This window comes from Sturnus vulgaris, chromosome 1 (assembly GCF_052056855.1).
Source record: "Sturnus vulgaris isolate bStuVul1 chromosome 1, bStuVul1.hap1, whole genome shotgun sequence".
Taxonomy (NCBI): domain Eukaryota; kingdom Metazoa; phylum Chordata; class Aves; order Passeriformes; family Sturnidae; genus Sturnus; species Sturnus vulgaris.
The window spans coordinates 7,211,725-7,239,456 of NC_142243.1; the positions used below are offsets into that span (position 1 = coordinate 7,211,725).

At 43.0% G+C, this 27,732-nt stretch overlaps 1 protein-coding gene across 3 annotated transcripts in view; it reads left to right on the plus strand.

Moving 5' to 3' along the window:
* Window positions 1-27,732, plus strand: part of DPP6 (dipeptidyl peptidase like 6) — a 530,216-nt gene that overhangs the window by 127,102 nt on the left and 375,382 nt on the right. The window contains exon 1 of one of the 3 annotated variants that reach the window (XM_014872222.2): window positions 10,077-11,032. The exons of the other annotated variants lie outside the window; for them this stretch is intronic. Coding sequence (XP_014727708.1) covers window positions 10,832-11,032 — 201 coding nt within the window. The 5' untranslated portion in view covers window positions 10,077-10,831. Of the gene's footprint in view, window positions 1-10,076; window positions 11,033-27,732 lie in introns of those variants that run through there. 3 annotated transcript variants of the gene reach the window in all.

A 27,732-nucleotide genomic window follows, 5' to 3' on the forward strand; every position in this document is an offset into this window, starting at 1 on the left:
GGCTGCAGTACTAAGCTGGGATATTCAGGCAGCCCACACTGCAGCTGACCCACAAACCTATTTTTTGACATTTTGGGGCACGTGTGGGGCTTGCAAGGTGACAGGGCAGGCAGCTTCTGTCTCCTCTTAAACTAGGTGGCCTGGCTAGAGAATTGTCTGTGGTGGAGAGGGGAGCCAAGCTCAGCATGAGAATCCCAGTCCAGGCTCAGTCATGATGACAGGGAGCCCCTCAGCCTTGGATCAGGAGCTCAGTGAGGTGCATCACAGATACAGGTACATCACAGATAAAGCAGTGCTCCTCTCCAGCTCCCTGGCAAAACCAGGCCAAAAATGAAATGATGGCCAGTGTACTTATTTAGAAATGAGTGAGTGTTCTGAAAGCCACACTATTTCAGGCTTACAAGACTGGGGAATTCCAAAGATTTGAGCCCCTTTCAGGTGTTTCCTTTCCTTTTCCATAGGATCATGTAATCATAATATTGTTTAGTTTGGAAAAGATCATTGATACAGACTGCTAACCCACTGTTAAATCATGTCCCAAGTGCCACATCTACACATCTATTAAATACCTTCAGGCAGTGACTCCACCACTGCTCTGGACAGCCTGGTCCATTGCTAGACATCCCTTCCCAGGGGGAAATTTTTTGTAATATCCAGTCTAAATCTCCCCTGCTCAACTTGAGACTGTTTCCTGTCATCCTGTTTCTTGGAAAAGAGACCAATCTCCACCTGGCTACAACCCGCTCCAAGGGAGCTGTAGAAAGCAATAAGGTCTCCCCTGAGCCTCCTTTCCTCCAGGATGAACACCCTCAGCTCCCTCAAATACTCCTTATAAGACCTGAGCCCTGAGACAAGCCAGTTTCCAACACTTTCTTGCAAACTCTTTAATACGAAGACAGCACTGTGCATTTCGAGACGAGGCAGATGTTTTTTGTAGGAAAATCCCAGGTGATTTAAATTCCTGCCTGTCCTATTCTAGCCAAACACACTTTTGCCCCATTTTGGGGGGAGTGTCCTACTTTCTGGTTATGTCACCTCTGTTATCCAGCAAATGTTTCCACCTCTGACAAGTTGTTGCCTGCATTTGTCATAACGCGCCGCAAATGTCGGTGCCACGTGTGCTTCCTCTTCAAGGACCCGGATGTTTCTGAGTGACACAACTGGGCCATGCTCATTGGTTTTGAAGCATCACCCACTTCCAAAAATACCGGGCAGCACCAAGCAATAGAAGGATAGACTCCTTTGAATGGGGGTACTCTTTTCTCAGTAAAGGAAATTTTTACTAAAATGATCTTACCCAGAATTAGTAGCGCATTCTGTTTTGCAAAGTTACTGGATAGACAGACATACTTAACTTGGTGAATAATGGCTAGAATAAACATACCCCCCAGAAAAATGGTAAAATTCACTCAGCCTCATGAAGCTGAAGAAGGTTACAGTACGGTTGTTTATATGAAATCATTGAGGATGTAGTGTTGAGAAACAATTTAGTGATATAAGAACCGTAAATTCCAGATAAATGGTGATGCTGGTTCCATCTGCCCATTGCTGATAAGGTTCCTGGAGGGCTGGCATCAGCCAGTGCAGCAAGTGATGTTTCATCAGAAGTTACTTCTTTAAGTCATGGTGGCCTCATTTTTCACCTTTTTTTTTTTTTTTTTTTTTTTTTTTTTTTTTTTTTTTTTTTTTTTTTTTTTTTTCTCCCTGTGGTGGTACTTTTGCAAAATGCAGCTCTGGTTGTGCTGCTGAAGTTGTGTTGCAGAAACTATGATGAACTCAACAGCTGGGTTTTGGACCCTGTTGTGACATTTTTAGCTGCCTAGTTGCTGTTTACCTGCTCTTGTGGAGAGGAGCAGGAGGATCTAAATGCTGCTGTGTTCTTGTATAACTTGGAGGGAATTAGATTATTTTTGTATGGAAGAATAAATCTTTTTCAGAGGTTTGAAATTATCAGTTGCAGTCAGAATTTCCCAGGATTGCCTTTGTCACACTCTTATTTAGATCATGATGAAGCAGCTTGTATTTTCTCACTTAGTAGAGTCCTGAATTGCTTTTATCTGTGTGGTGAAATTATTGAACATCTCCAAAATTAGTTTTCATACTTTCTTCAGTTCACTTGACATGCTTTTATGATTCCTTGGCATATGAAAATAAATAAACCTATAGATCTGTCTCTAAGTCAGGAGTGACTAGATGTGTGCCTGGCTTGTTTCACAAAGCATTAGGTTTATTTGTTTTTTAAAGATATTACTTAGCAAGCCAATAAGATCTCTGTCAGTTTAACTAGCAACTAGAAATAAAATGCCCCTAAATTTAAGTACATGCAGTGAATATGTCAAGATTCACATGAATATCCTCTGGAATTTCCAAAGCAGCAGCTCATATTGATTATACCATCACTGATCTGATTTTGATAATTCCAGTACCTCACATTGCTGAATACCCTTGCAAAGCTTAGTGCCTCTGGCATATGTTGAAAGAGTAAAATTTAAAAGAAGCACTTATGTTGATGAGTTTAATCCAGGTACATCCTAAGAGGTATTTAAAATTAAAACCTGTCACTAGCTGGCTTGTTTTTTGACCCTAAACCTCTTTGGTCATAAACTTTTTTTAAACTGGTAAAGATATAATTTGTTAATCTCCTATTTGTTAATCTCCTATATATTTGTTAATAATCCTATTCAATTCTTGTCCTTGTGTGTCCCACCTTTTAGAAAATGAAAGCAGTTTGACTGCCATTTATAATTCTGTATATACATAATGGCAGTTGACCAGAAATGTTTACAAATCTTTAAAATAACTTCTATGAGCCTCAGCCATTTTTTACTTTATGTTACTGAGACAGGTGAATTGGACAAATGGTGTAAATTGTACTTAGAAAACTGTGAGCAAGCCTGGAGGCTTTTTTCCCCTAATCAATTTATGAAGGCAAATAGGCAGGAAAGAACATGCACTAGTACTGAGAGTGAAGAAGCACAAATGTCTACCAATTTAAATTAGTCCCGAATCCAAAATGGGATTATTTACTTTTAGGTGATTTCAGGGGACTTCAGACAACCAATCTCGAGCTGTGCTCCATAAAATCCCTGCTCATAGCCCACTTATCTCCAGATGACTGGAACTCATCAGATTTTTCTGTACAGCCTCAAAACTTCCTAAAGTAATGTGCTGGTTTGATGTGGGGAAAAAAAAAATCTCAGAAAAAAGTGACAATTCTGGACGTTCAAAACTGCACATGAAGACATTCCACAACAGCTCCTCTCCTGTCTGTATTCCCCATGGGAGGCACAAACTGGGATGAATTGTACCTACAGCCTTCAAGATTGCCTGGTCTGGTATTTATTCCTAGAGAATATCCCACGTGCTCCCTCAAGGGAGGGGTTTTAGAAACCTCCGTCGTTGCTCCTTTTTCTGTAAATGCTGCAAGAGAAAAAATATTTATATATGCTGAATCTGTGCCAAACTGGAGGAAGAAACATATGTCTGGCAGGGCCAGAAGGAGAACAAAGGAGTGGGAGGATATTTGGTTAGCCTAAGGTAGCCTTTTGAGATGTCCTCTTCTCTAAATGTACCTTTTTCCCTGAATATTCATATTTCTCTCTAGGGTCTCCTTTCAGCTGGGGGTTTCCAAAACCTAAAATTGTGTCATTACATCCCCTGAGTCTTTTAGTAAATCTAGGTTTTAGTTCTTTTCGAAGCAACAAAAAAAACCTGTGAATTTAATGACGACTAGTCTGAGGACTCAGATCTATTTAATGAAAGTCTTTGTATTATAAAAAAAAAGTCTTTAAATTAAATTATTTTGTCTTGTCTGCTCCCTTTGGATCCTGTGGCATGCATTTGAAATGCTAACTCATTAAATCCCTTCTGCTTCTCCAAGATTCTTCATGCACAAGTTCTTTTTGGCAAGTGGAAATTCAGAATTTCTCCAAGGTATTTTGCTTCTGCGTGCTGCCAGTTTTACAGTGGTGAATTAGGGAGGAATTGCATCAGCTTCTCCCAGCTTGGGCAATTAAGGATGTGCAGATGTGGCTGATGCACACAAATGGAGCAGGAACCTTGTGCATCCCTTTCACATATAGAGCTGAGCGTATCTCTTGCCTTGAGCCAGTCTGTCTGAGGTGACAGAGGGATGCTTTTGCAAGATGGTTGCTTTTCTGATAGACCTGCAACAGCCTACTCTGCCTTTCTGAACACAAATATATTCCCTTTTCTTACTGAAAACCCCCTTGGGAGATCAGATTAATCAGCCAACCTGCTTGTTGTCATGACATATCTGACTTGAGTACCAAACACTGGCAGGTCACAAAACAGAGGGGAATGTGTATAGTGGAGACCTGCTCAGTAATGTTAGCCAAGTCTCACATGGGTGCCAACAGCTTGTGTCATCCAAAGAAAAATGTATTTGTCTGTAATGCTCAACTTCTTGGCTTCTCTTGAAGACACAGAATTGGGATCTCATCCTAACTTCTCTCAGATAAAGCTTCCCAAAGACAGAATGTTAATTAAGACAAGAAAGTCAGTACAAATTTCTATTGGTATGATTGCCAGTACCAGCTACAGGGCTAAGCCAGGACCCTGATGTTGTGTGCAGCTGTACAAACACATGCACATCAGTATTTTCTTTTGCTTAGGCTTTGCATAACCTTTTCAGCACCAGACTTGCACAACCATTGTTCCTGAATTCTCTCTTCTGTGTTGGTTTCTTTTTTTCTTCTGCATTTCATCACCTCTGCACCAACTGCAAAATCATAAAAAACCATATGGGAAAGACCTTCTTGGTCATGTGATCTATAGTTTTGCCAGTTGGCAGGATTATGTCTTACAGTACATTTTCTAATGCCTCATACAGGCTATTTATAGGTGCCCTCAGCATTAGGACTTTCACCCATTTCCTTTGGACTCAGTCCTGCTCACACTAGCGGGAAGAACCTGCTGATATTCAGCTACGTGCTCCTGATTTCATTTAATTAGGGCTTGGTGAGTATAAAGACTTTTGGTGGTTACAATCACCTGTCTTACTGACCACTGAGAGAATATTTATCCACCAGCTGTTGGAATTGCCCTCTGCAGCAGCTGATCTCCCTGGTTTTGAAAATGCTCCCATTGTGTGGCTCCAATTAACCTTGTACCACCCCAGCCTGGCTCCCTGCTCCCCAGGCATGTTGGTGCTTTCCATCTCTGACACTTTTGGTCCATTTCTTCTCTGCCTCTTTGACCTCACTTGTCTTCATCTCCTTTTTCTCTCAGCCATCCTGGTACTTCACTGTTTCCCTGCCACTTCATATGCTTTTGATTTTTTTTCTTCTTGGCTCCCTCTGGGTCCATCTCTTCTCCTGAAGAGCCTTTTCTTCCAGCCTACTTTCTTTTTCCCCCAAAATTTTGTATCCTGTAAAGCCACCATTGTCTATTATTCCCAGTACTCGATATCAATGTTTTCTGTTCCCCACAAAAGCCTTCAATCCACCACTTATGGAAGACTGAATTATTCTTGTGGTGCCCAGAAAACTAATTTTATGAATGTTTCTCTTAGTCCAGCCTGGAGACTTTTCTTGTTTATTTAGTGTCTTTTGTTTGTTTTATTTTTTTAATCATTATAAGGCCTGAAAAATTATTTTCTGAATAGTGTTTGATTCCAGGGAGAAATATGCTTCTCTATATCCTCACTCACTGTCCAGTGCTGCATTTCTACATCACTTGCTCTGAGATGTTTCTAGCACAAATAATGAGCTAAGAAAGTGAACAGCTCAGCATACTAATTCCCCAATATACACTGCCCCTCTGCAGCCCTACTGCCACTTGTCTTGACACAGGGCAATGCTGCCCCCAGCACACCCATTAGATCAAAATGAATGATCAAGTGCATCCTCAGGGACTGCTGAATTGGTGCATTTGACACAGGAAAAGAATTTCCTGTTCTGGTTTGGTTGGGTTTTTAGTTGACACCAGGCAACAGATGTATAGAAGGCATAAGCCTTGGGCCATTTGAGATTCATGAGCTGGATGATTTTATCTTGGCTGATCATGGTAATGCACGTTAAAATATTGTATCTTTGTCCCTCTAGTGCTAAGACAGGTGCTATTATAAAAATCCTAGATGTTTTATATTAATAAATATAGTCTTTTTAGAGAAAATACACACTTGGCCTTCTCAGGAGTGATATAAAAAAAATCAGGAAATTCTAAAATTCCTTTACAAGTTAATTGGAAAATGAAAGTATAATAGTTCAAATAATAAAAAGTGTACTTGAACTGTTGAACAATTACCTTTTGTTTAAAAACCCACTAATCAGCTACTTAATAACTATCATCACTTGAAAACTAGAAACATGTTTAGCTCTGTCTGCAACAAACTCTATATTATTTAGATGGCAAGCTCATAAATTGCTTTGTCAGAATAGAAGAATGGAATATGAATAACAATGCATGAATTCCATGACAGATAGAAGTTATATCTAAATGAAAAATATCCACGAGTAATGTTGCTGGATTGTTTCCTTGCCAGTGTTATTCTGAGCTGATTTGTCTGAAAAAAAATATTTAATGTAAAGTTTTAAAGGCAGTAGGGCTTGGATTTGACCTGCTTTTGATTGTGTTACATTAATAGTGCTGAAATATGGGGACACTGTTTATTTATACAACATGGGGAGAAAAAAAAGTCATTTTTATCTGAATGCTTTAAAAATGTCAGTAAAATACTTTGGTGCTGCAGGGAAAATGTCTTAACTAACACACTTTATTTTGATGGAAATGTCACTTGTTAGGAATCAAACGTCCCTTCAAAACTTTGGATACTGAATTAAATATACAACTAAAAGATTCTTGAGGACACTTTGTTTTGAAGTGCCTTGATTTTTATCTTGGGATCTCCTTGCAGGGTTTAGGGAAAGGATTTTCCTTACATGTAGGATGTGTGTTTAAAGACAAGGACCTTACCTTCATACTTTTGAAATATTCTGCTCCTTTACACATGTTCCATAACGTAAATTGCTCACTTCTCCTCTAATCTTGCCATGGGCTGGAAAGGTGTTTTGCTGCAATGCAAGCCCGGTTCTTGATGTGCAGTTTGTTTGGTGCCATTTTGCTGCCATGTCTCGATGTTTGCTGTGTTTCTTTGTTTTGGCTCCGTGCTTTCCATGCCCCGTTGATGTGCACGTTGTATGCCAGTGCCATACACATCACCAGCACATTGTAGAGGACTCTGGGCTCCCAGTCATGCACAAATGAACTGCAAATTAGCCACAGACTTTCAGGTGGAGGGTAGAGGTGCTTCCAGCACTGAGCAGTGCCTCAGGAGCCCTGTCCCTCCCTAGCAGGCAGGACTACCATAACACGTTTGCAGGACAAGCTACATCCTGAGATAACTTGTGCACAGGCAGGCTGGAGTGCTCTCCAGAGTCCCTAATGCAATCATCTGGGTCTCCTATGACTCAGAAAAATCCTCCTGCTTTCAGCAATGGCATCGACAGACTGATCCTGGTGCATCTTGTTGCAAGGGGTTATTCAAGATATTTCTGCCTCCAGCTGCCTGCTCAGCCCTTCCACACAAGGTCACTCTGGCTGTAGCAGGGTGACAGAAATGTCTTGGTGCAAACCGTCTTCCTTCACCCACCATGATACCCAGAACACGACATTAAATTGTTTCTGCTGCCCCTGGTCTGTCTTGGAGGGGAGAGCTGGAATCAGAAATTACTTTAAATAGCTGTAATTATTTATTTTTGGGTGGATGAATCACAGCCAAAAGCTACATGATCAGGATCTTTTGGTGAATAAGGACCATTTGGCTGTTTGCCTTTTACTGAGCTTTTCAAGTATTTGATTTTGCAATTCTGTGTTCCCTTAATATAATTTTTCCATGAATTGTGTACACACATACATGCCCAATATATGTGTGTGCATGACTAAGCAAACTCAATTATGTGAAATCTTGGTTCGTAAGAATTAGAACAACAAGCAATGTATTTGGATCTGAATTTGTCCTTAGAGGCTCTTTTGGTTTTGAACTGGGCTGTGATGCTGAATGTTTTCTTTTTTCTGTACTTTCTTTGAAACTTTTTAATTCAGACATTTAATCTTTGGTGGTTTTTCCTGCCTAGTGGTTTCGCCTAGCCTTTTTGTGGCTTTCTTTGATTATTCCTGTGTGTCCTAGTTTTTCCTTAGAAGTTAAAAATGTATTATTTCTTTTAATTTTATTCTCTTGCTCCTTTTTTTTTCAGCGCTTGTTGTCACCAACTCCAAATATCATAAAGCCATGCTGTTTCCAAATATCATTAATACATTTCAAGGTGGAATTTAGCTGAGCTATGTGTCCAGATTTTCAGTAGTCAATTTGTGTCTGAAACAGAAATTACAAGGGGTCCAAGTCAGCTCTGGAAAGTTACCTCTGTTATGATCGATGTCACTATGACTTAGAAGCCAGACCTTTGCTTCAGAGCATTGTGCGCTCATCTTGTTTTTTAATTAAATGTCAGGATCTCAGTTGTGAAGATCAAAATGATTCCTTCTTTTAAGTTCCGTCAGGAGATAGAGCAATTGTTTTTGTTTTCTCTCTTGATGAGATAAGGTTCCCTTTTCATCTAAATGTTAAGACTTTTCATGCATGACTTTGAAGACACAAATAAAAAGGAGTGGATTAAACTATTCAGACACAAAGAGATTTTTGATCAGGCAGTTATTGAAATCATGGAGGGGGGAATTGTTGCACTTTAGAATATTGTATACGTGATCTACTGAAGTGTTTTTTTTTTAAGACTGATGGTATTATCAGAGATGGTATTATGGGCAAGATGGTATTATCTTAACAGCTAAAACTTTAAGCAAGAGCAGTGTTTAGAAACAGAATTGTAGCCCCTAAAATCCACTAGTTAAGTTATAATGAAGTTTGTGAGCTCTTCAGCAAGTTTCTCAGTAAGAATGGGCAAACACTGCTTTATGCTTTGTGTGTTGTGATCCAAATATCTCAGGCAAATTTAGAGGTCAAAGGGGAGGATTTTGGAGAGCAGAAGAGGGGACAGCAACTCTGCCACTTTCCTTTAAACCTAAGGATCTGTTACTATGGAAACCCCGGTGTCTGATGCTGGAGCAAGGGGAATTGTCACCCTCTGTCCCGAGCAGCCGTGCCGGGCTGACGGGGCAGGACCACTCTGGCAACTCCGCAGTGCCGACCCGAGCAGTGCCCGGTGTCCCTGCCCCAACAGTACTGGGTGTCCCTGCCCCAGCAGTGCCCGGTGTCCCGGCCCCAGCAGTGCCCGATGTCCCAGTCCCAGCAGTGCCCGGTGTCCCGGCCCCAGCAGTGCCCGGTGTCCCAGTCCCAGCAGTGCTGGGTGTCCCAGCCAGAGCGGTGCCCGGTGTCCCGGCCCCAGCAGTGCCCGGTGTCCCCTCCCGGAGCGGCGGCCGCGGTTCCCGGGCTGGGGGAGCGGGGTCTGGCCGCCCCGAGCAAAGGCTGTGGCGGGGGTTCCCGGTGTGTCCCGGCTCCGGATCCGACCCCGACCTCCACCCCCACCCCAACCCTGCCCCCGACCCCAGCCCCAGCCCCGGCCCCAGCTCCAGCCCCAGCCCACCCCCGGATCCATCCCCGGCGCCGGGATCGCGGTTGTTTATCCCCGGCCAGAGCTGCCGAGAGCAGCTTTGGGCGGATTTCCACTGAGGGGCGCTGAAGCACGTTTTAATGCAGCAAAAAATGAATTAATACAAAAATAGTAAGAGACACGATTTACCGAATTATTTTAAAAGCGACGACGACGACCACCTCCAAAAAACCAGCAAGCCCCCTCTCGTCCCTCCTCTCTCCGGCCGTGGGGGGAAGGAGGACGGGCGGAGGGGACAGGGAGCGGGCAGTGCCCGCTCGCCGGGCTGAGCCGTGCCCGCTGGGGCAGGGCAGGGCAGGGCAGGGCAGTGGGGAGGCTTTGCTCTCCCTCCCTCCCTCGCCCCTTCCTCGGGGCCGAGCCACTCCGCGCACAGCGGCCTCCGAGAGCCCCTCCAGCTGCCGGTCCCGCCTTCCAGCCTCGCCTTCCCCCTCCCCACCTCCTTTTCTCTCTCTCGGCTGGCGATCAGGTGTCTATTGCCTCTTTTTTTTTTTTTTTTTTTTTTTTTTTTAAATTTTTTTTTTTTTTTTGAGTTGTTTCCCCGGGAAAAAAAAATAACCCCCAGAAGGTACCGAAAATGAGATGATCGTAGAAGAGCCCTCCTTCCCAAGAAGAGCAACGTGCTTTGAATGAGGCATCCCAGCCTCTTCCACTCCGTCTCACACACTCTGTCACTCTGCCTCTCGCTTGTGCACACTGTTGGTATGCGACCTCGGAGGCGACTGCTCCGCCACCTCTGCCTGGGGAGCCGCTGACAGCCAGCGATTGAGCCAGCCCCCCTTCCTTTTTTTTTTTTTCCCCCTGCTTTTGCAAACACACACGCACACCCCCAAAGCACATTTAATGCTGATCCACTCAGTCGCCATTATCGGGGGTACGTCTTCGTGGAGTGTTTTGGTTCTCTTTTTTTTCCTCTCTTCTATTTTTTTTCCTTCCCAACACTGGATGGTGCAGCATTCCTGGGGCCTGTGGTACGGCTCGATTGCGTTTTATTATTTATTTATCTGTCTTCTCTCTTCTTCCTCTCATCACTCCCCCGTCTCTGCTCTCTTGAAACCCCCGGCTTCTCTCCGGGTGCCGGTGCAGAGCACCGGGGAGCCGGATCCCTCGCTTTCCCTCCCACTGATGTGGGACTGATCCTCACCCGCGTGTAGCATGCTGTAGCCAAAAAAGAAGAGAGGAGGGGAAGAAAAAAAAGAAGCGGCTCTCTTTCCCTCCCTCTCCCTCGTTTCCCGCGGATTGACTTCATGGCTTCACTGTACCAGCGGTTCAGCGGGAAGATCAACACCTCCCGCTCGTTCCCCGTTCCCCCCGAAGCGAGTCACCTCCTGGGCGCCCAGAGCAGCGAGGAGGACGGCGCTGCCGGCAAGACCCCGCGTCCATTGCAACAGGAAGGCAGCCGGCCCCGCTTCCAGTACCAGTCGCGAAGTGACTGCGAGGAGGAGGATGTAAGCGCCGGTGTCGTTCGCGTGGGGCTGGGTTGGGTTTTGGGTGCCCCCCCATCCCCGCCCCCTGTCCTGCGGGATGGCTGGGTGCCCCTCTAAGCTGGCAGCGATTTCTTGCGGTTTGTCCGCTCTTCCAGGCGGGTCTTGGCGCTCCTCTTCTTCCCCTGAAGTGCCGGGAATTGTACGGGACGGAGCCCGCTGGGAGTGGAGCGGAGCCCGGACTCGCCCGTCCCCGCGCTGTGCCCGCAGCTCTCCCCGTTACCGAGCTCCTTGCACGGCTCTCCGCTCCCGTGGAGCGGGGCTGGGGGGCCCAGGGTCATCACCTTCACAAATGCCAAATGCCAACTCCGTCCGGCTGTTCCCAAGCTGCACGACAAGGCTCCCCACCCCCCCCTTTTCGTTATTTTAATTTTTTTTTATTTTTGTTTTATTTTTATTCCGTGTTTTACCCTTTAACACTGCCGGGGCAGAAATCTTCACCTTGTCCCTCCCTCTTCTCTTTCCTGTCGGCCTTTCCCTAACCTGGCAGCAGGGAAACTTTTTAACCCCTGAGCAGCCGTTTCAGGGTCTCTCTCTCCCCCCCCTCCCCGTTGCCCCCGGGCGAGCCCCGCGGGGAGCCGAAAACTTCGGCCGCGCACCTTCCGAGAGCAGCCACTTCAAAGGGTGCATCTGCATATCGCCTTAGTAACGAGTGACTAATCCAGGCCGCTGGCTGCCTGCTGTGTCCGATGGAGTTAAACTAGTCTGGGTCGATTGCCCCTGGTTCTTTCGGGCTGGCGAGGAGGGGGACAGGGGATTTGGAAAGCAGGAAGGCTGAGAGAACAAGGGCCAGTGATAGATCAAAACATGTGGCTCCGCATGGCTGGCTGGTGTTAGGTTTGCAGAGGGATTTGAGTGTGTTTTGCCTCTGTGGAAGCACACACAAGGGGAAGCAAATGGCTGCAGTTGGGAATAATGTTTGTGCCTGTTAAAAATACTTCTTGCCCGAGTGGGACGCGTTAGCTTTGCAGCAGGGTTTAGCTTTGGCTCTGGGAGCCTTCCCAAGCAAGGCACAGCTTCAAGCCACAAGCAGCAGGGCTGCTTCACTCAGAGGAGAGAGTTGTGTATGCAGAGAAATGTCCTCGGATTATCTCTTAAACCCCTGTCCATTCTCCCGTCCTTTCGTAGAGGCTTTTGTGGTCCATAAAGCAAGTGCACTTCTGTCAGAGATGGGGCCAATCGACCTAAACCTCTCCCCGAGGTGACTGAACGCTGGCAGCCCCGGGGGACAGCAGTGACAGGGACCTGAATTGACTCTTCCCTGTGACCCGCTTACTGGCAACGATCTTGGCACTGCCTCTCCTTGTTCCTGGCCAGCTGCAGGATGACACCGGGCCCCTTTCCCGGGAGCCCGCACCCACTCGTGACACTCTCCCGGAGTGGCTGGGGACACGGGGCCCTTCCCGGCCGTGTGCTGGGCTCTAGATGTCGCTGCGAGCCAGCGCAGTGCCACCTCCAGGGCTGGGCTCAGGCACATTTTTGTTTTTATTTCGCTTTCCTGGATTTGGAGACAGCAGATGTCTGGAGCCGCTTCTCTGGTCACCAGAAGCGCTGAGTCCGGAAGCAGAGGAAAGCCTGCAGTTTAGCATGTGCGAGTGAATTCTGCTGACAGGCTCCAAAATAATATTAATAAGAACATCCTTTATTCTAAAAGGAAAGTTTTTCCATGTTGCTTTTTTTCCCCCCTCTTTCTTTTCTTTTCCCCTCCATCCCCTCAGAGTTGTGTGGGTGAAGAGCGCTGCTGGGCATTGCTGTCTGTTGAGGGACACTGCTGTCTGTGCCTGCCCAGTGTCTTCTGCAACGAAGTGCAAAAAAGCGTGGCCAGAAACAGGGATTTGGGGTGACTTCTAAACGCACGTGGACACTTAGTTTGAATGTTTCTAAAGGGGGCAGCCTGTCTGAGAAATTTCCTGGGGCTGGGTCGGCAGTTCACGGGTGCTCCCTTCCCGCAGAGACCGGGCAGCCTGAGCTGTGGTCTCCGGCAGAGGGTTCAGGTCGAGAGGATGAAGTCATGACAAACCAGTGGGAATGGTCGTGCCATAAACCGTGTTTCATGGAGCCGGGGTCCGGCCCGCGGGGCAAGGCGCGGCAGGAGGGGCCGGGACGGGGGAGCTGTCCGCGGTGCCGAACCCCTCCTGTCCCGGGTCAGATGGAGCTGTCCGCGGTGCCGAACCCCTCCTGTCCCGGGTCAGAAGGAGCTGTCCGTGGTGCCAAACTACTCCTGATCCGGGGAGGAGGAGCTGTTTGTTCTCCCAAACACTCCTAGGACCTGTGCCAAGGTGAGCTGACAGTGATCTGTCACCCTTGTCTGTGGCGAGATCAGCAGAGACAGAGTGTCAGGAGTCAGGATCACTCAGAATGAGCAAATGCAGCCCTGGGCATGAGACCCTCGAGGAAAGGGGGAAAGTGAGGCAGAGAGCTGTCAAAGACAGTGGGAGAAGTACAAGGAGAGTGGTCTGTTTGTGCAAGGTGCCAGGAGTGTGCGCTATTGCTTGTCATGGGGAAAGGCTTAAGGAGACAGCATTGGAAACTCTTTTCTAAGACTGGACTTCTGTTTTCTGTTTCACACAAGTGGGACATTCGTGTCGTCTTTCATCTTCTGACTTCAATGTATTAGGAAAACCCAGAACTTAAACATATAGAAACAAAGAGTTTTTCTCCATTCCCATACTTGGAAATATCAAAACAAAACTGAGGATGAGACTGTTCTGTTCCTAACTTTGTCGTGTGATTAATAATAGGGAAAGAATGGAGAGTATTTTATGGGTTACTGATGATGACTTTTCCTATTGAAATATGTGTGCTGCATTCAGCACTGTATTTTTAAGCACTAGCACAGACCTCAATGCAGAAAAAAACAGAGGGAAAGGCAGAATCTTGCCTTTGAAGGTCACAGTGTTGTAAGTAAGCATTCTGTCCACTGGAAGTACTACTGGTGGAAAAATACTACTTGAAACCTATACAGATTTAAAGAGGAGGTAGTAACTCCCTAACAAAATTCAAATCAAAACCAATAATGATTTTATATGACAGCTGATGACTTACAGACACCACTGAGACACACTTAAGAACATTGTTTTAGTAACATAAAAATATAGCAAAGTAAAAATCACAGCATTCTTCAGAATCTTAAATAGTTTTTACTATGATTCAACTCATGGAAGGTATATGAGAATATATATATATACATATATATATATATATATATGTATATATATATATATATAGTAGACCAAACTACTGAACAAAACCTAGGTAAAGCCCTGCAAACTTTTCATGTTAATTTTTCGTCTGTTGAGACAATAATGTTATGTATGGGAGGAGTAATAAGGAAACTAGGTTTTGTATAAATGACTCCAGAAAAACACTTGCTAGTTGGCCCTGTGGCATTATTGATGTTAAAGTTATTGCAACAGCTCTAAACAAAATTCTGATGCCATATTTACCTTGTTATAAGATTAGCTTTTCACTACATTTATTTAGATGAGGAACATCTGTGACAACTCTTTGTGCAGTTTAGTGTGGTGGTATAGCAGGTTATGAACAATTGTGTTAGCATAATTCTCTCTTTTAGATTGATGAGGTTATCTTTTAAATGATAATTTTGATTGGTTTACCTTTTAGACTGATGAGATAAATGCTTTGCATATTGTACAGTGGAAGGAATTTTCTTCTACACATTGACTTGAGAACTTTTTTCCCATAAAACAGAGCTTCTTCATCTTTTCTAAGCTTCTTTCTTGGCATCACAGTGATTAATGAGTTTAATTTTTGCAGGCAACTGCCAGGAGGTGCTGAGTAAGATGTATCATGCTGATTGTGTGTAATGCCGCTCCTTTTAATTACTGGGATGATAACAATGCATTAATCAAGTGCATAAAAAATTCAACACTTTCCTGTAATGTGGAATATTGATCCATTTTATAAGGCACTGACTGTAAAACAATGATCACAGAAGTACTTTTTAAAGTGAATTTTGTATGATAAGTTATCTGTTAAAAATATTGAATCCTCCAGTGAATCATCATAACATTTTTTATGTGAAAAGCAACATGCTGCATTCTTACAGTTTCACTACTTAGTCAAAACTCTTATTGGCTTTAACAGGAGACTTAAGCATAGAAAAAAAAAGCTAGTCCCACAGTACAAAAGCTTTAATTCCTCTGAATATTCTTTCAATAACTGAATTCCAAATATTTCTTTCTTTTCTGCATTTTCTTAAAACTATATTTTGCCATATATTATACTTTATTAGTTCTGCAATTGATTATTCAGACTTATTTACCTTTTGAGAAGCTTTTCATCCAGATATAAATAGAGATCATTTTGAGATGCCTCAGTGAAACTGTGTTTTGTGCTTGGATAAATTACGGATTTAGTAAATCAAATATCCTTTGTTAACAGAGTGAGTCTGAGAAAGTGAGAATCAAAGCCATCAGTGTAAAAAAAAAAAGTAATTTGGTATGTCAGACTTGCTGTTGCATGTAATTGAAAGTGTTACTTTTCAGTTCATTATTTGTCTAATGGGAAGAGGTATTGCCTACTAGAAATGTGTGTCAAGGACAGAACCCTCAGAAATGTTGAGGCCTGAGCTGCAGGCAACAGGCATTTCAAAAGTGGGATGTTTTTCTCCTAAAGAGATGAATGAATTGATTGCATAGAGGGGTTTGTGGGATTGCAGAAACCCTAACTTTGTTGTAAGCTACAACAAGTTGAATCGTAACCAGAAGTCTGTAGATCTGTACAGATGTGTGTATGGGCAAAACCAACTGTTTAAGTCTGTAAGAATCTCCTGTTCTGCCTCTTGGTGAGTTCCTGGTTGCTGAACTCAGTTATCCTCCAGTCATTAAGATGCAGGGAGCAGGAATGGTAATTTCCATGGAAATAGTTAGGCACTGCTGCCATTCTGTAAGCTCACCTTTTGAAACGAATAAAAATTGCAGCTTACTTCCTTCAAAAGGAATAGTTATAAACCTTATTAAAATCATGGGTTATATTTGCACAGAATCTCATCTTATATTTTGTGATTACTGAATACTGGACACTGATCTGCAGGTGATACACTTTTTATACTTTGCCTTATGGCAATATCTATAATTAAACAAACTTATGATGTTTGCTGCCAGTTTAAAATCCGCCTCTGTTTCTGCAGTCTTCACTAGCTGTGGCGATGATGCACACACTAAAAAATCTGCCAAAGAAAATGTATTTTTAAGTAGTCAGGAATAAATGTGAGAAGAGGCTGAATCATCTCTCTAATAGTAGTGAACTGTGCCATAGGTTGGGATATCTCACATAGAGTACTCAGCTCATGTTATTTCTCTTTCTGAGCTGAGAGCTCGAGTGCAGAAATCAGAGACTGAGCCCAGGGCTGGAGCAGCTCAAGTTGGTTTCCAAGGGGCTTTTAAAGACATAGGAGAAGGGAAAAATAAAAATCTATGTGTGCTGTTCTCCACTCATTTGTATATTTTTGTTTCAAGAAAGGCCAGACTGAAGGCAGTCCTTAGGGTGCATATTGCACCTTGGAAGATGCTCTTTGGGAGTCAGATTTTGTCCCTTGAAATTAAAAGTTTGCATTACTTTGGGCTAATATATTTATGCTTGTGCTGGTGCAACAGAATCTCCCGTTATAGTTTATTAACTGCAGGATGATTTTTCCGGGATTTTTTTGCCTGATGTGCGGGATGATTCCCAGCACGCTGCCGTGAGGTGCGAGCATTTTCATCCCGTGACCAAGGGGTGGCAGCGTGTCGTGATCACACCGTTCCTATGGAGTTTGGCTTTTCCTTGCTTTCACAGGAAATCAGCCACCCACTTGTTTACACGCTCACGCCTACACGTGGGGGCTCTTCAATTCCTTTCTGCTTTCTCTAGGTCTGATGGAAGTGGTGGCAGTTTTATAACTCTCTTTTCACCTTCAGGGAGAAATATTTGTTTTCAAAGTTCACAAGAAATGGTTCAGCAACAGTTTTAAGTGGCCCCGTATTCAGACATGGAGGAAGGAGGGAAGAGAGTAACCTTAGAAAGCAAAAAAAAAAAAAAAAAAGCCAGTGTTTTCCCCAAAGCCTCTTTCACTCAGTGGGTTGTGGAAAGTGTGTCTTTTCAAAAGTACACACAGATAATTTAGATTTGTAGTTTCAAGGTGTTTCAAAAGATTTGTGGTCAAACACAAAAATACATATTGGAATATATTTTCTAGTTTGATGCACAAATACTTATTCTGGATTAGTTTTGTTTTTTTAACTAATATATGCACCTTTGAAAATATTATGTGTATTCATTAAATTGTGGGTGCTTGGTACTGGTAAGATTCAGTGTGGGTGAGTTAACTGAGTTAAAACATATTTTCAGTGTATTCATTCATCTATAGGAATAGATCACTCTGCCATAATCTTTATTGCCAGGATATAACTATAAAAGAGAGTTGGAATGAGCATTGGGCTCATGGATGTTTTGCAGCACAGAGCAGTGCAGAAGGAGAGTGGTGGTACAATCCAAGAAAATGTTCTGAAGGGGGAATGGACAGTGGTTTGTTGGTAGTGGAAAGAGAAGTCCTTCACAGCAACATTTCCACCTGTAGAGTGTTTGGGAAGCTACATTTTCCACATGCAACCAGAGGTTTAATTACATTTTATTTTTTTAAGCACTTTAATTTAGAGATATTTCATAGTTTGCTTTGTTAAAATAGCACTTGAAAGTCTTCCCAAAGATTACAGCAAAGATTAATGCGATTTTTAAGCCTCAGGGAACTTGCAATATGGAGGCAGTGGAAGAGATAGAGAGGGGTCGGGTCCTCAATCACTCTGCAAACATTTAAGTTTACACAGAGGTACTGAAGTGTGTGAGGTAATTTGAAAATGGCCAATTTTGTGACTCTCTGCTGAGGAAAACTGAATATGTTTTTTAATTGCTTATCACTTACGAAGTGTAAATTATTTTACTCTAAACAAGGTGCTTGTTAGTAGAGCTCAGCTGTTACATGGATTCTTCCAGGAGTTGCAACCTCTGTGCCTTTTAAAACTGCACTTATTATTATGTTCACTTTGCAGATGGGAAACTGGAGGCTGAGGTGGCACACGGACAGTTCATCTGAGCTCTGTGGTCTGCTGTGGCTCAGCCTTGTGAGCTACTGCAATTTCTGGTTCTGGGCCCCAGGGGCTTTAGGACTAAAAATTGTTCCCGTTATCACCATGGATATTCTTACAGGTGTAAAACTAATTGTGAAGTCTGGCACATTTAAGTCTTTGCTGTATCTAGCACTCATTTCTGACAGTTTTCCTGTGACATTTCAAATGTCTGATGTTTCCCTCTAGCTCTTCAAGGCTTTGGAGTTTGCTTTGAGAAAAAGAAGATTTAAAGCATCCAAAAGGAAGGACAGGAATGTCTTAATGCTTTCATTATAATATTTCAGGGAGGGGGTGGTTTGGGGCTTTTTATATTTCTTTTCTGTATTTGTCAATAGCATCTTCTCCAGCATTTCAAGCAGATTTCAGTCTAGGCAGACCTCAAAAGCAAATGCAAATTTCTCCCCAGGCTTTCTCTTTTGGATGTACAAAGCTACATGAAATGGAAATGCAGCAGTGGGAAATGCCTGGTAACCTCAGCTCCAGTTATACCACAGTCATTAATTTTAAAGTGTTTATGACAAAAGTATGTTCGTGTTCCTTATTTTCCATTAAAATAAGTTCAACTCTCTATAAAAGAATGTAGCTGTAGTATTTTGGTCAGAGGGGAAATGAAACCCATGCAGATTGAACAATTATGGATGTTGCTGCAGTCTCCAAGCCCTAGATCTGAAGACACCTGGTGAGCAGAACCCACAGGAGGGTTTCACAGGATCCCTGTGCCTGCTGCTTTCCTCCTGTTCTGGCTGGGGCAGAGGGAGGAGTCCAGCAGCAGCAGGAGGCATGATACTGCCTGTTGTCCCTTCTCAAGGATGTAACAGTGGTTTGCAGAGCCCAGTCTGTACAGTTTGTGCCTGTGAAGATGAATTCAAGTGTCCTACAGTGCCTCTGGCTAAGGGAGACTAAAAAAGACTTTTATTTATAAAGCCAGCCTTTGGCAAGAGAAAAAGTATGACCTGCTAACAGTAGCAAAACAGAGACTGATGCTTGTACCAGGGTCACAGAAGAGTAATCTTGTGGCAGCTGCTGCTGCTGGCTGGTAGGGCAGTGTTGGAGATGGCTCTCGGGTGGAGGGCTCCCAAGACTTTATCCCATTTGCTCCCAAGACTTCTGAATCCCTTATAAGCCATAGAGGCAGCAAGCACAGCCCATCTCTTCCTCTCTCCCATCCCTCAGCCCTACCTCATGGGAGAAGAATTCTGTGGGTTTTTTTGCACTGCTGGGAAGCCATGAGTCAGTTCTTCCTCCCTATCTAACAGGTGGCTGCTGGCAGCCTTATCTCTCTATGCCCTGGCACCCAAGGGTGGCCATCCCAGCAAAACCCAGATGGCTCCACTCCAGATACTTCCCAGCAGTATTCCCTCTGGCATTGCAGAGTGCAGCTCCTGCCTGTGTCCCTGCCCTCCTCTCAGGATAGGCAGGCTGGGTTATCTTGTGTTTCAGGGGAAAGCCACAAGCAGACTTGAGCAGAGAGCAAATGGGATGTTGGGATCTGCTTTAAATAGTGTTTGACCTCTTGCATAAGAGACTGATTGTCCCAAGATAAGTTTATTGCATATACAGCTCTGAGATTTGCACAGATTGCTTGTGGGATTATGTTTCATGTGACTGTAGAATCCTATCTTTATTTGTTTGTAATTTATTGCTAAATCTTTCCTCATGTTTCTGTATAACCTGTATTAAATATGATTTGGTTTTGTTTTGTTTTTCTATTTCTATTTCATCTAGGTGCTAGAAAAGAAAAGCAATATTTAAAAGACTGAACTTCTATTACTTTGTTCTCAGGGAAGCTGTAGAAATCAGCAACCATGTTGCCATAGACACATAAATGCTTTATAGTGAACCAAAGATTTCCACTTCCAGTACTCTTACTGCTAGGCATATTGAACCTAAGCACTTTATTGATACAGTTTCTATGCCTGCTCTATATTAACTTCTTATTTTTCATTTTTCCTTTTCTTTTTTAATATTTTTTTTTTGTGTAATCCCAGATACAAGAGGAGACACGTGGAGAAAACATTAAAGATATTGTAGTGCTTCACAATGGTGTCTCTGATAAAGTGGGAGCTGTTGAAGCAGCTTCTTTGTTCTGTTATGAACTGCAGCACAAACACTTGTCAGTGAGTCATTGCAAACAAGAGTAATTAATTAAAACTGACATAGCCAACGTTTAGGATCACAGAAACCCCATCTATTGTATTTGCTTTGTTTATACTCCCTGTGTTTGAGGACGGTGAGATTGAAACAGGCTTCTTCAAGGAGTGGGTAATTCTCCCTGGTTTCTGGGCACATTTAGATACCTTCTCTTTGAGGGGGCATGGATCAATGGTGGAGCACTGGAATAACTATTAGGAAAGTCTTGCAGCTCCTGAGTCTGCTGCATGACCTTCAGCCAGTTGTTCACCCTTGTGAGGCAGGACCTGCATCTGTTGGGCACCATAAAGGAATCAAGGCAGTGACTTCATTTGTGGCGTCCTTGTGGTGGTGGAGAATTAAATAATTTTTGCTTTAGGCCTAAAGCTTCGAGCTAAAAAGTACCCATGGACAGAAACATGAGATTATTAATAATTAGTAGTGCCGTCATTAATTCTGACAGTGGCAACATTTGTAGGAGCATTGCTAATAACCAAAACAGGCCCTGATTGTGCTTGTTTATGGTAGGCTAAAGGTCTCTCTCATTACAATGTTTCACAGGCAGTGCCAGGAACTGATAATCACTATAATGCACATTTTTTCTTTTAGCTAAAGAAAGCTAATAAGCATCTGTAGTTTTGAAAATGTCAGATTGAGCCAAAGTGCATGCAATTAGATAAGGATAATGCAGCAGATAATAAGAAGATACATGATACTGGGTGAGCAGTTATCAGACTGTTGTGCTTTGGCTGCTAAAGTGCTTCGTGTTGTGTAAGAGGAAGCAGTGGCTGGCTGAGGGGAAACATGCCAAGAGTTGTCACCAATGGAAACGTGAGCTCATGTCATGAAGTGACAAGGCTGGTCCTGGGGAAGCATAAACATGGATGTCAGGCCTTTGGTAGATGGAGGGGTTGTCTGGGTTAAAAGTCATGTATTTGGGAGGTGGGAAAGGCCACTGAGGGGAAAAATGGAAGCAAATACGGAAAGGAAGACAGGCAGAATGGTTTGATTTGTGGTCACTGTCTCTAAGGTTTCTTATTTCCTTTCTTTCAAAGATTTTCTGTGTGTGTGTGGTGTCTGGGCTGTTCTGGCAGCTTTAGTGTGCTAAAACCTTTCAGAGGTTTTCTCTGCCCAAAAGGAGACACAGCCATGATACACTCATTAAGAGGCTGTGTGTGAATTTTCAATCGGTGTCCTCAGTTTAATTTGCCTCTGGGGGAAAGAATGAGGCAGACTCTGGGAGCAAGATGTAAAACAAGAGGATGAGAAACAGACAAGGGACAAAGAATGGAAAGAAGGGAAAGAAGAAAGAGGAAAGCCATGAGGCACAGAACTGGAAGCCACCTCTGATACTGGAAGACAAGAAAATTTGCTTCTAATTTTTTTTTTTTTTTTTGCTATAAGGCAAAATATTTCTTGTGGCTGAGACAGAATATTTTATATTTCCCCTTTCCTTCTACTTAGCCTAATCTAGCAGCTAGTTCTTGCCTGGAAGGCAGATTCTCTTTAATCTGTAAGATTTGGCATTTTTGTCTAATGTTTTTTCCTGAAATGTCTCTTCTACTCTTATTCCACCTCTCATGAAGTGTTCTGATGCCTCCAGAGGGAAGAGATTAGAAGCCATTTCTCCTGTATTTTCATTCTATAGTAACTTTTGCTATTTTTTTTTCTCTTTAGAATTCACCAGATATTTAATATCTTTGTAAAATACCTGACAGAAAAACTGTATAGTTCTCGCCATCTCCTCTTCTGTAATGTCTTTAAGAAAGTATTCTATAAATACTTATCTTGTGATTAGATATGCAGTGTATACCTGCAGTCTTAGGAAAAAAAAACCTATTATCCTATGAAATTTTTGAATTGTGAATTACAAATTCAAGGCACATTTGTTCAGAAAACATTGCCCCTTTAAGTTACAGTTTATACTAGAATATATCCTCTTTTTTTGATGTTCTTTCAGCCTTGATTACCTGTGTTCATATTACAAGGTTGTATAGAATTGTGTATGTTTGATGTTTTGAGAGGTCTCTAGGACAGAAATCACATAATTGTTTGGGTTGGAATGGATCTTGAAAATAATTTTTCCCATGAGCAGGGGCACCTTCACTGTCTGCAACGATTTAAACTCGGGGGGGTTGAAATTCTCTTTCCATGAATGTTCAGAGAAGATAACAGCACGTTCAGAGGATGTAAATTCAGATCACGTATAAACATGGCCAAAATAGTTATTTTTGTTGCTGTTTTGTTCTGTTTTATTTTTACAATTCAGTCAGTGGGAAGTTAGATGTTCCTCAGTAAGTCGTTCTTCTCCAGGCAAAGGGCAAACTTGATCTTAGAGCAGAGGGAAAAGAGAGGGAATCCTCTGTCTTCTCTCATGTTGGGTGATGAGGGAACACTTCCTTTCTCCCACAGGCATCAGGGTGCTCCTAACAGCTGCACAGCTCTGTGGTGGCTCTCTGTTTTTTTGGATGAACTGCAGAGAAACACCTGGTGGCACTGGGCAGAGAAGGTGAAGGTGAAGAGCAAAGTTAAAGCCAGTTTAATCACACTCAGGAAATCTGCACGTGAAATCCCTCAAATTATAACAGTGTTCCTTCAGTGTCTCTCGCTGTGTGTGCTGAGCTGGAGCTCTTCTGGAAAAGGGCTTTTGGCAGATAGCACATGGCCATTGGCCTGGAAGGATGCCTGAGAATGCCCCAGTCAGCTTTTTAACTGTGCAGCTCAGTGTAAAATGTGGGGAGCAGCAGTGTGAATCAGAAGATTGAATTTGCTCTAAAAGTTCCACACAAGGCTCCTCTTTTGCTGGAGACAGATTGTGCCAGTCCAACCTGAAAAACTGTAATTTAATTTGAAAGCACCGTTCTGCATTCCTTTCAGCTGATCTCGATTGGTGACAAGCCATAAAATTTCTCTGTGGTCCGCTGCAGTTTAATAGATGAGAATTTCCTAACTTCATAAAATGATTAAAAGCACTCCAAACGTATACTATTAACAAGGCTTCTGTGAGACATCTCAATCAGCAGGCTCCAGGGCCCTTTGAGATAGTTTTGGTGAGCACTGCTTGAAAGGCAGATGGCTGAGATAGGTCATAATTGAGGGAAACACTAATAAACTGCAAGACTGAAAGAAAAAAATGATAAAGGATATGTGTAACAAGGTTTTTCCTGTTTGCCACAATGCTGTGAAGACGAATTGTACAAAGATCAATGTTTCTAGCAGGGGTAAGTGGTAACTGTGGGGATCATTTTGGTAGCAGCCCACTCTTGGGTTTTTCTTTAACCCAGTGCCTTGGACAGCACTGAAAAGCAGAAAGAAACAGTTTGATTTTGTGTGTACAGCCTGTATCTCATCTAGAAAACTCATCTTCTTCCAGCATGTTAGATCATAAACCAAAAGCTGAATCCACTTTCATCAAATGTTTGTAAGTAATGAACCATTTCAGGACTGCTCTGTTCTGCTCAAGGCATTTCTACAAGCAGAAGAAGGATGATTTATTGACTGATTGTAAAATACATGTTGGGCATTAGGGACTGCCTTTCTTCTCTCCCTCTCCCTCCTTTCATATGGGCTGGCTGTGATTTTCCAAACAAGCAAGAAAATGTGACTGTTTTATTTTTCTATTCCATTTGTTTTCATGAATGTGAAGCAGAGGCTAGGCAAGGGGTAAATGGGCAACCAGATATTTGGAAACTGAGCCTCTTAACATCAGTTTAGATACCCCAAATTTCTAAGATTGAATGAAGAAATCTCGTGGATGCTTTTAATCAAATGAGTTATTTGAGAGTTTTTCTACTGACATTGCTGAACTTTCTGATGAAAACTTAAAATAAATCTCATAGTTGGTGCTTACTTATCTTTTCTTCCTCTGGAGCTCAGAGCAGTCCAGCAAGGTACAGCACCAAAACGTGTTCTACACATCACAGTGACACAATCTTCAGAATTTCCAAATGTAAATTTGTGTGCTTACTAAAAGGTGAAGAAGCTTTTTATTCTTAATAGGTCTTATCTCTTATCAAAGCAGGAGATTAGAATTTTCCATGACTTGGCCTCTCTCTTTTGCTGGTAATAGCTGAAATGGAGAACCTGTCCATCCTCAGGATATCCATCTAGGAGAAAATTTCATTGTCAGACCGAGGCATTTCCAGCATTTTTCTTGGTCAGCTTCAATAATCACAGATTCTCATTTATTCAGGTCAATGGGCCCTTCTCTGGAGACAGTACAATTTTTTTAAATGAAGGATATTGCTGGAATAAGAACTGATGGCTCTGATCTGGTCATAAATTGTTTTAGGCAGGAAATAACAAGATTTTTAACATCTTGAACATTGAAGTATTGAAATAGTCTTCCAGAAAGACTGGGTGAAGATAAAAGTTGTATCTAGCTTTAGGCTAGATCTCAGAAACCCTACTTTTATGGGATTATATCTCTGCTCTTGGAAGCAGAGAAAACATAGGGGCCACTTGAAATTTTGCACAAGCCAGTGAAGAGGTCTCTGCCTCCAGCAAGGTAACAGGAATTCAGTTTTGATTATACAAGCTAAACATCTTTTCAAAGAATCTCCAGAAGAGGTAAAGGTTATTAGACTCTGTGTTTGTTTAAAAAAAAAATCACAGTCAAATGGGTTATACAGGGCTGAATCTGTCCTTTGAACATATTTTTAAGATAGTTCAGTCAGGTTTATTTGAGAGTCCCTTGATTGCTGCTTTTCAAACAAAGTTGTGTCAGATGTCTATGGTATTTCTCTAAGCATTTCTAGCTACCTCCCCTGAGGGTCAAACACTTTTTTATTTCCAGAGAGAAGATGACAAGAGGTCTGTCACTAGGAGGGCAGCAACATCTATAGATATTTATGCTGAAAATGTTGTGTGGGAAAATCTAATTCAGAGCAGTTCTTTTTCTCTTATTGTTGCAGAATTGTACATTTTTTTTTTTCTTGGCTTTAGTGTTTCTACACAGAGTCCCAGAGTCCTTCATAGACAGTAGCTTTGCCTATCTCCATAACAAAGACAGTTTGCAAAGAAAAGCCTATGGATAAGAAACTCAGAAGAATATCAGTTTGTTTTCTGTTATAGGACCTCTGCAGTGTATGAACATTATTTCCGGACTATGTGAGTTGTAGATTTTGGTGTCTGAAGAGAATTTAGTAGCTCAATACATTCAAATGTTTGTGAACACTGAGCTGAGTTTGAGCAGCCTTATTGGGTATTTTCTTTTTTTAATACAAATCCCCCCTGGGCCACAGGGGCAGTGCTGCTGATGTGACAGAATTGCCCAGCTGTAAGCACACATAAAATCTCTCAGTGACTCACAAACAGGGAGAGCAAGAGCTCACTTCGTGTAGGAACACACCTGGTGCCCTTCTATGGCTCATTGCACTGTGTGGGCTCAGAGTGGGTTTAATGTGTGTTGGAATGTTTGAGTAGTGAAACACAAATTGTTTTAGAGGCCCCACCTGGAGGAGCAAAACTGCCCATTACTGTGTGGCGTTTTTCTAGTGAGAAGTCTGGAATTTGTTCTCAGCCTTGTTCCAAACCCCATCTCCTGGGCTGAGCTCTTGGCTCTTGCTGCAGACTCAGGAGGGGTCTCCTCTCTCCTGCCCTTTCTCAACACAGAAACACGGGAGAGTTGGAAAGAAAACTGAGAAAAAGGGGCTGGGTGTGGTGGTGGTAAGAGTGCTAGGGTAAAGGGCCCTGCTCCTCAGCAGATGGTGAGTGTAAAAATCCCCCAAGAAGGGGTACCACAGGCAATGCCAGTCAATTCCTGTTAGCTTCTTCCCCTCAGTATCTCTAGTGCTGATTTTTCAAGCTCACAGTGGGCTCTCAATGCTGCCAGTACTGTAGGAATGGTTTGTGAGCAGCTGCCACCTTCGCTGTGTCTGGCCCTGAGCACTTGTGAGAACTTGACCCACGGCACAGACTGGTTTAATGCAGCCACTTCTTCAAATCAAGGGATGACAAGCGTACTTGGGAAGATGTTTAATGTAGCAGGACTGCTCTGAGGCAGCAAATTTCTTACCAATTATTCCGGCACCGGGAGAGGAGGAGGCTACTCTCCTTTTTTGAGCAGTGCAGGAGGGGAACAGCAGAAGTGGTGCTTTCTGGAGTGGGTGCTGAGGGGAAGCAGTGATGGTCGTGCTCTGTCAGTGTGGTTAGAGGCAGAGGATGCAGGTGACAGCTTTGCACAAGTGCAGACGAGTGGATTGGGTGCACAGGACAGCAGTGATGTTGATGGGGTGGAAATTGCCCGAGCAATCTCCAGGTATCTCATCCTAGCAGCAGAGGGAAGGCAAGCTGCACATGAGCAGTAAGTCAGCCAAATCCATGGCTGTGGCTGGGAGTTAGAAAGCTGGCTTCTCTTCCTGTGTGGCATTTAATTTTTCAGGAACATTTAAATCCCTGGGTTGTATTGGGCAGATTTTCCAGAAGATTTTGGTTTTGCAATAAAAGCCATCTGATATTGTTTCTATGCTGCTATTAAGATGAAGTGTTCTTGTTATATCCTCTAATCTTACTTGAGCTTTCTGTTCTTGATAGTTTTTCTAAGCCCTGGGCTAAAAGGCATTGTGTTCGAAATTATTCACCCAACAAAATTTCCAAACTGTGAGGCACTAAAATTCTACTTTTTTTTTTTTCTACTTCTCAAGACAGCAAAGATCAAGCAGTAGAACTCATGCTGCTTGAAAGTGCTAATAAGTGTTGAATACTCAGGGTTTTTATCATTATTTGAGCTGGAATTGCACATGCCACCAAACACACTGATCTAAATCAGTGCCTCCCCAGGGCTGTGTCTGCCCAAGGGATGAGGGTCCCTTGTGCCAATGCTGTGTGTGCAGGGCTCAGTGCAATGCTCTTGTGGAAGGGCTCAGGGTACCACAAGCACTTTGCTGTGCTGATGCAGTGCAAACTTTCAGCTGCTGATCATTCACATTAGTCAGAACTAATTTATTTACTGATTACTCACCCTGCTGTAAACTTTCAGCTGCTGATAGAGGTTTTTCAGGGCTCTTTTAGGTACCTCTGCATGGTATTACAATATACATCACAGGAATCAACACCATGTCAGGCACTCAGAAAATATCAACAGTGCTGGACTTGCTGTTGCTAGTGAATCTCTTCATTCATTTTTCTGGTATTCATTACTATAATTTCCTGGAATGTTTTCTGCATCTTGATTGCATGTCACTGTGGTTGAATTTGGTTTTTTTTGCACAGGACCCCTCTTCCTGTGCACATAGTACTTTAATGAAAAGCTCTTCAACGTTTGATTTTCTGCCCATTGTTTAATGTGTGGCCTTGAGCCTTAGTCTGCACTCTTTTCAGATACTGTTTAATTTTCTCTCATACTCTTTTCTAGCATTTACTGCCACAATTTTTGAAGCTTCTCAAAACCTACTGAATTTGTTTTCA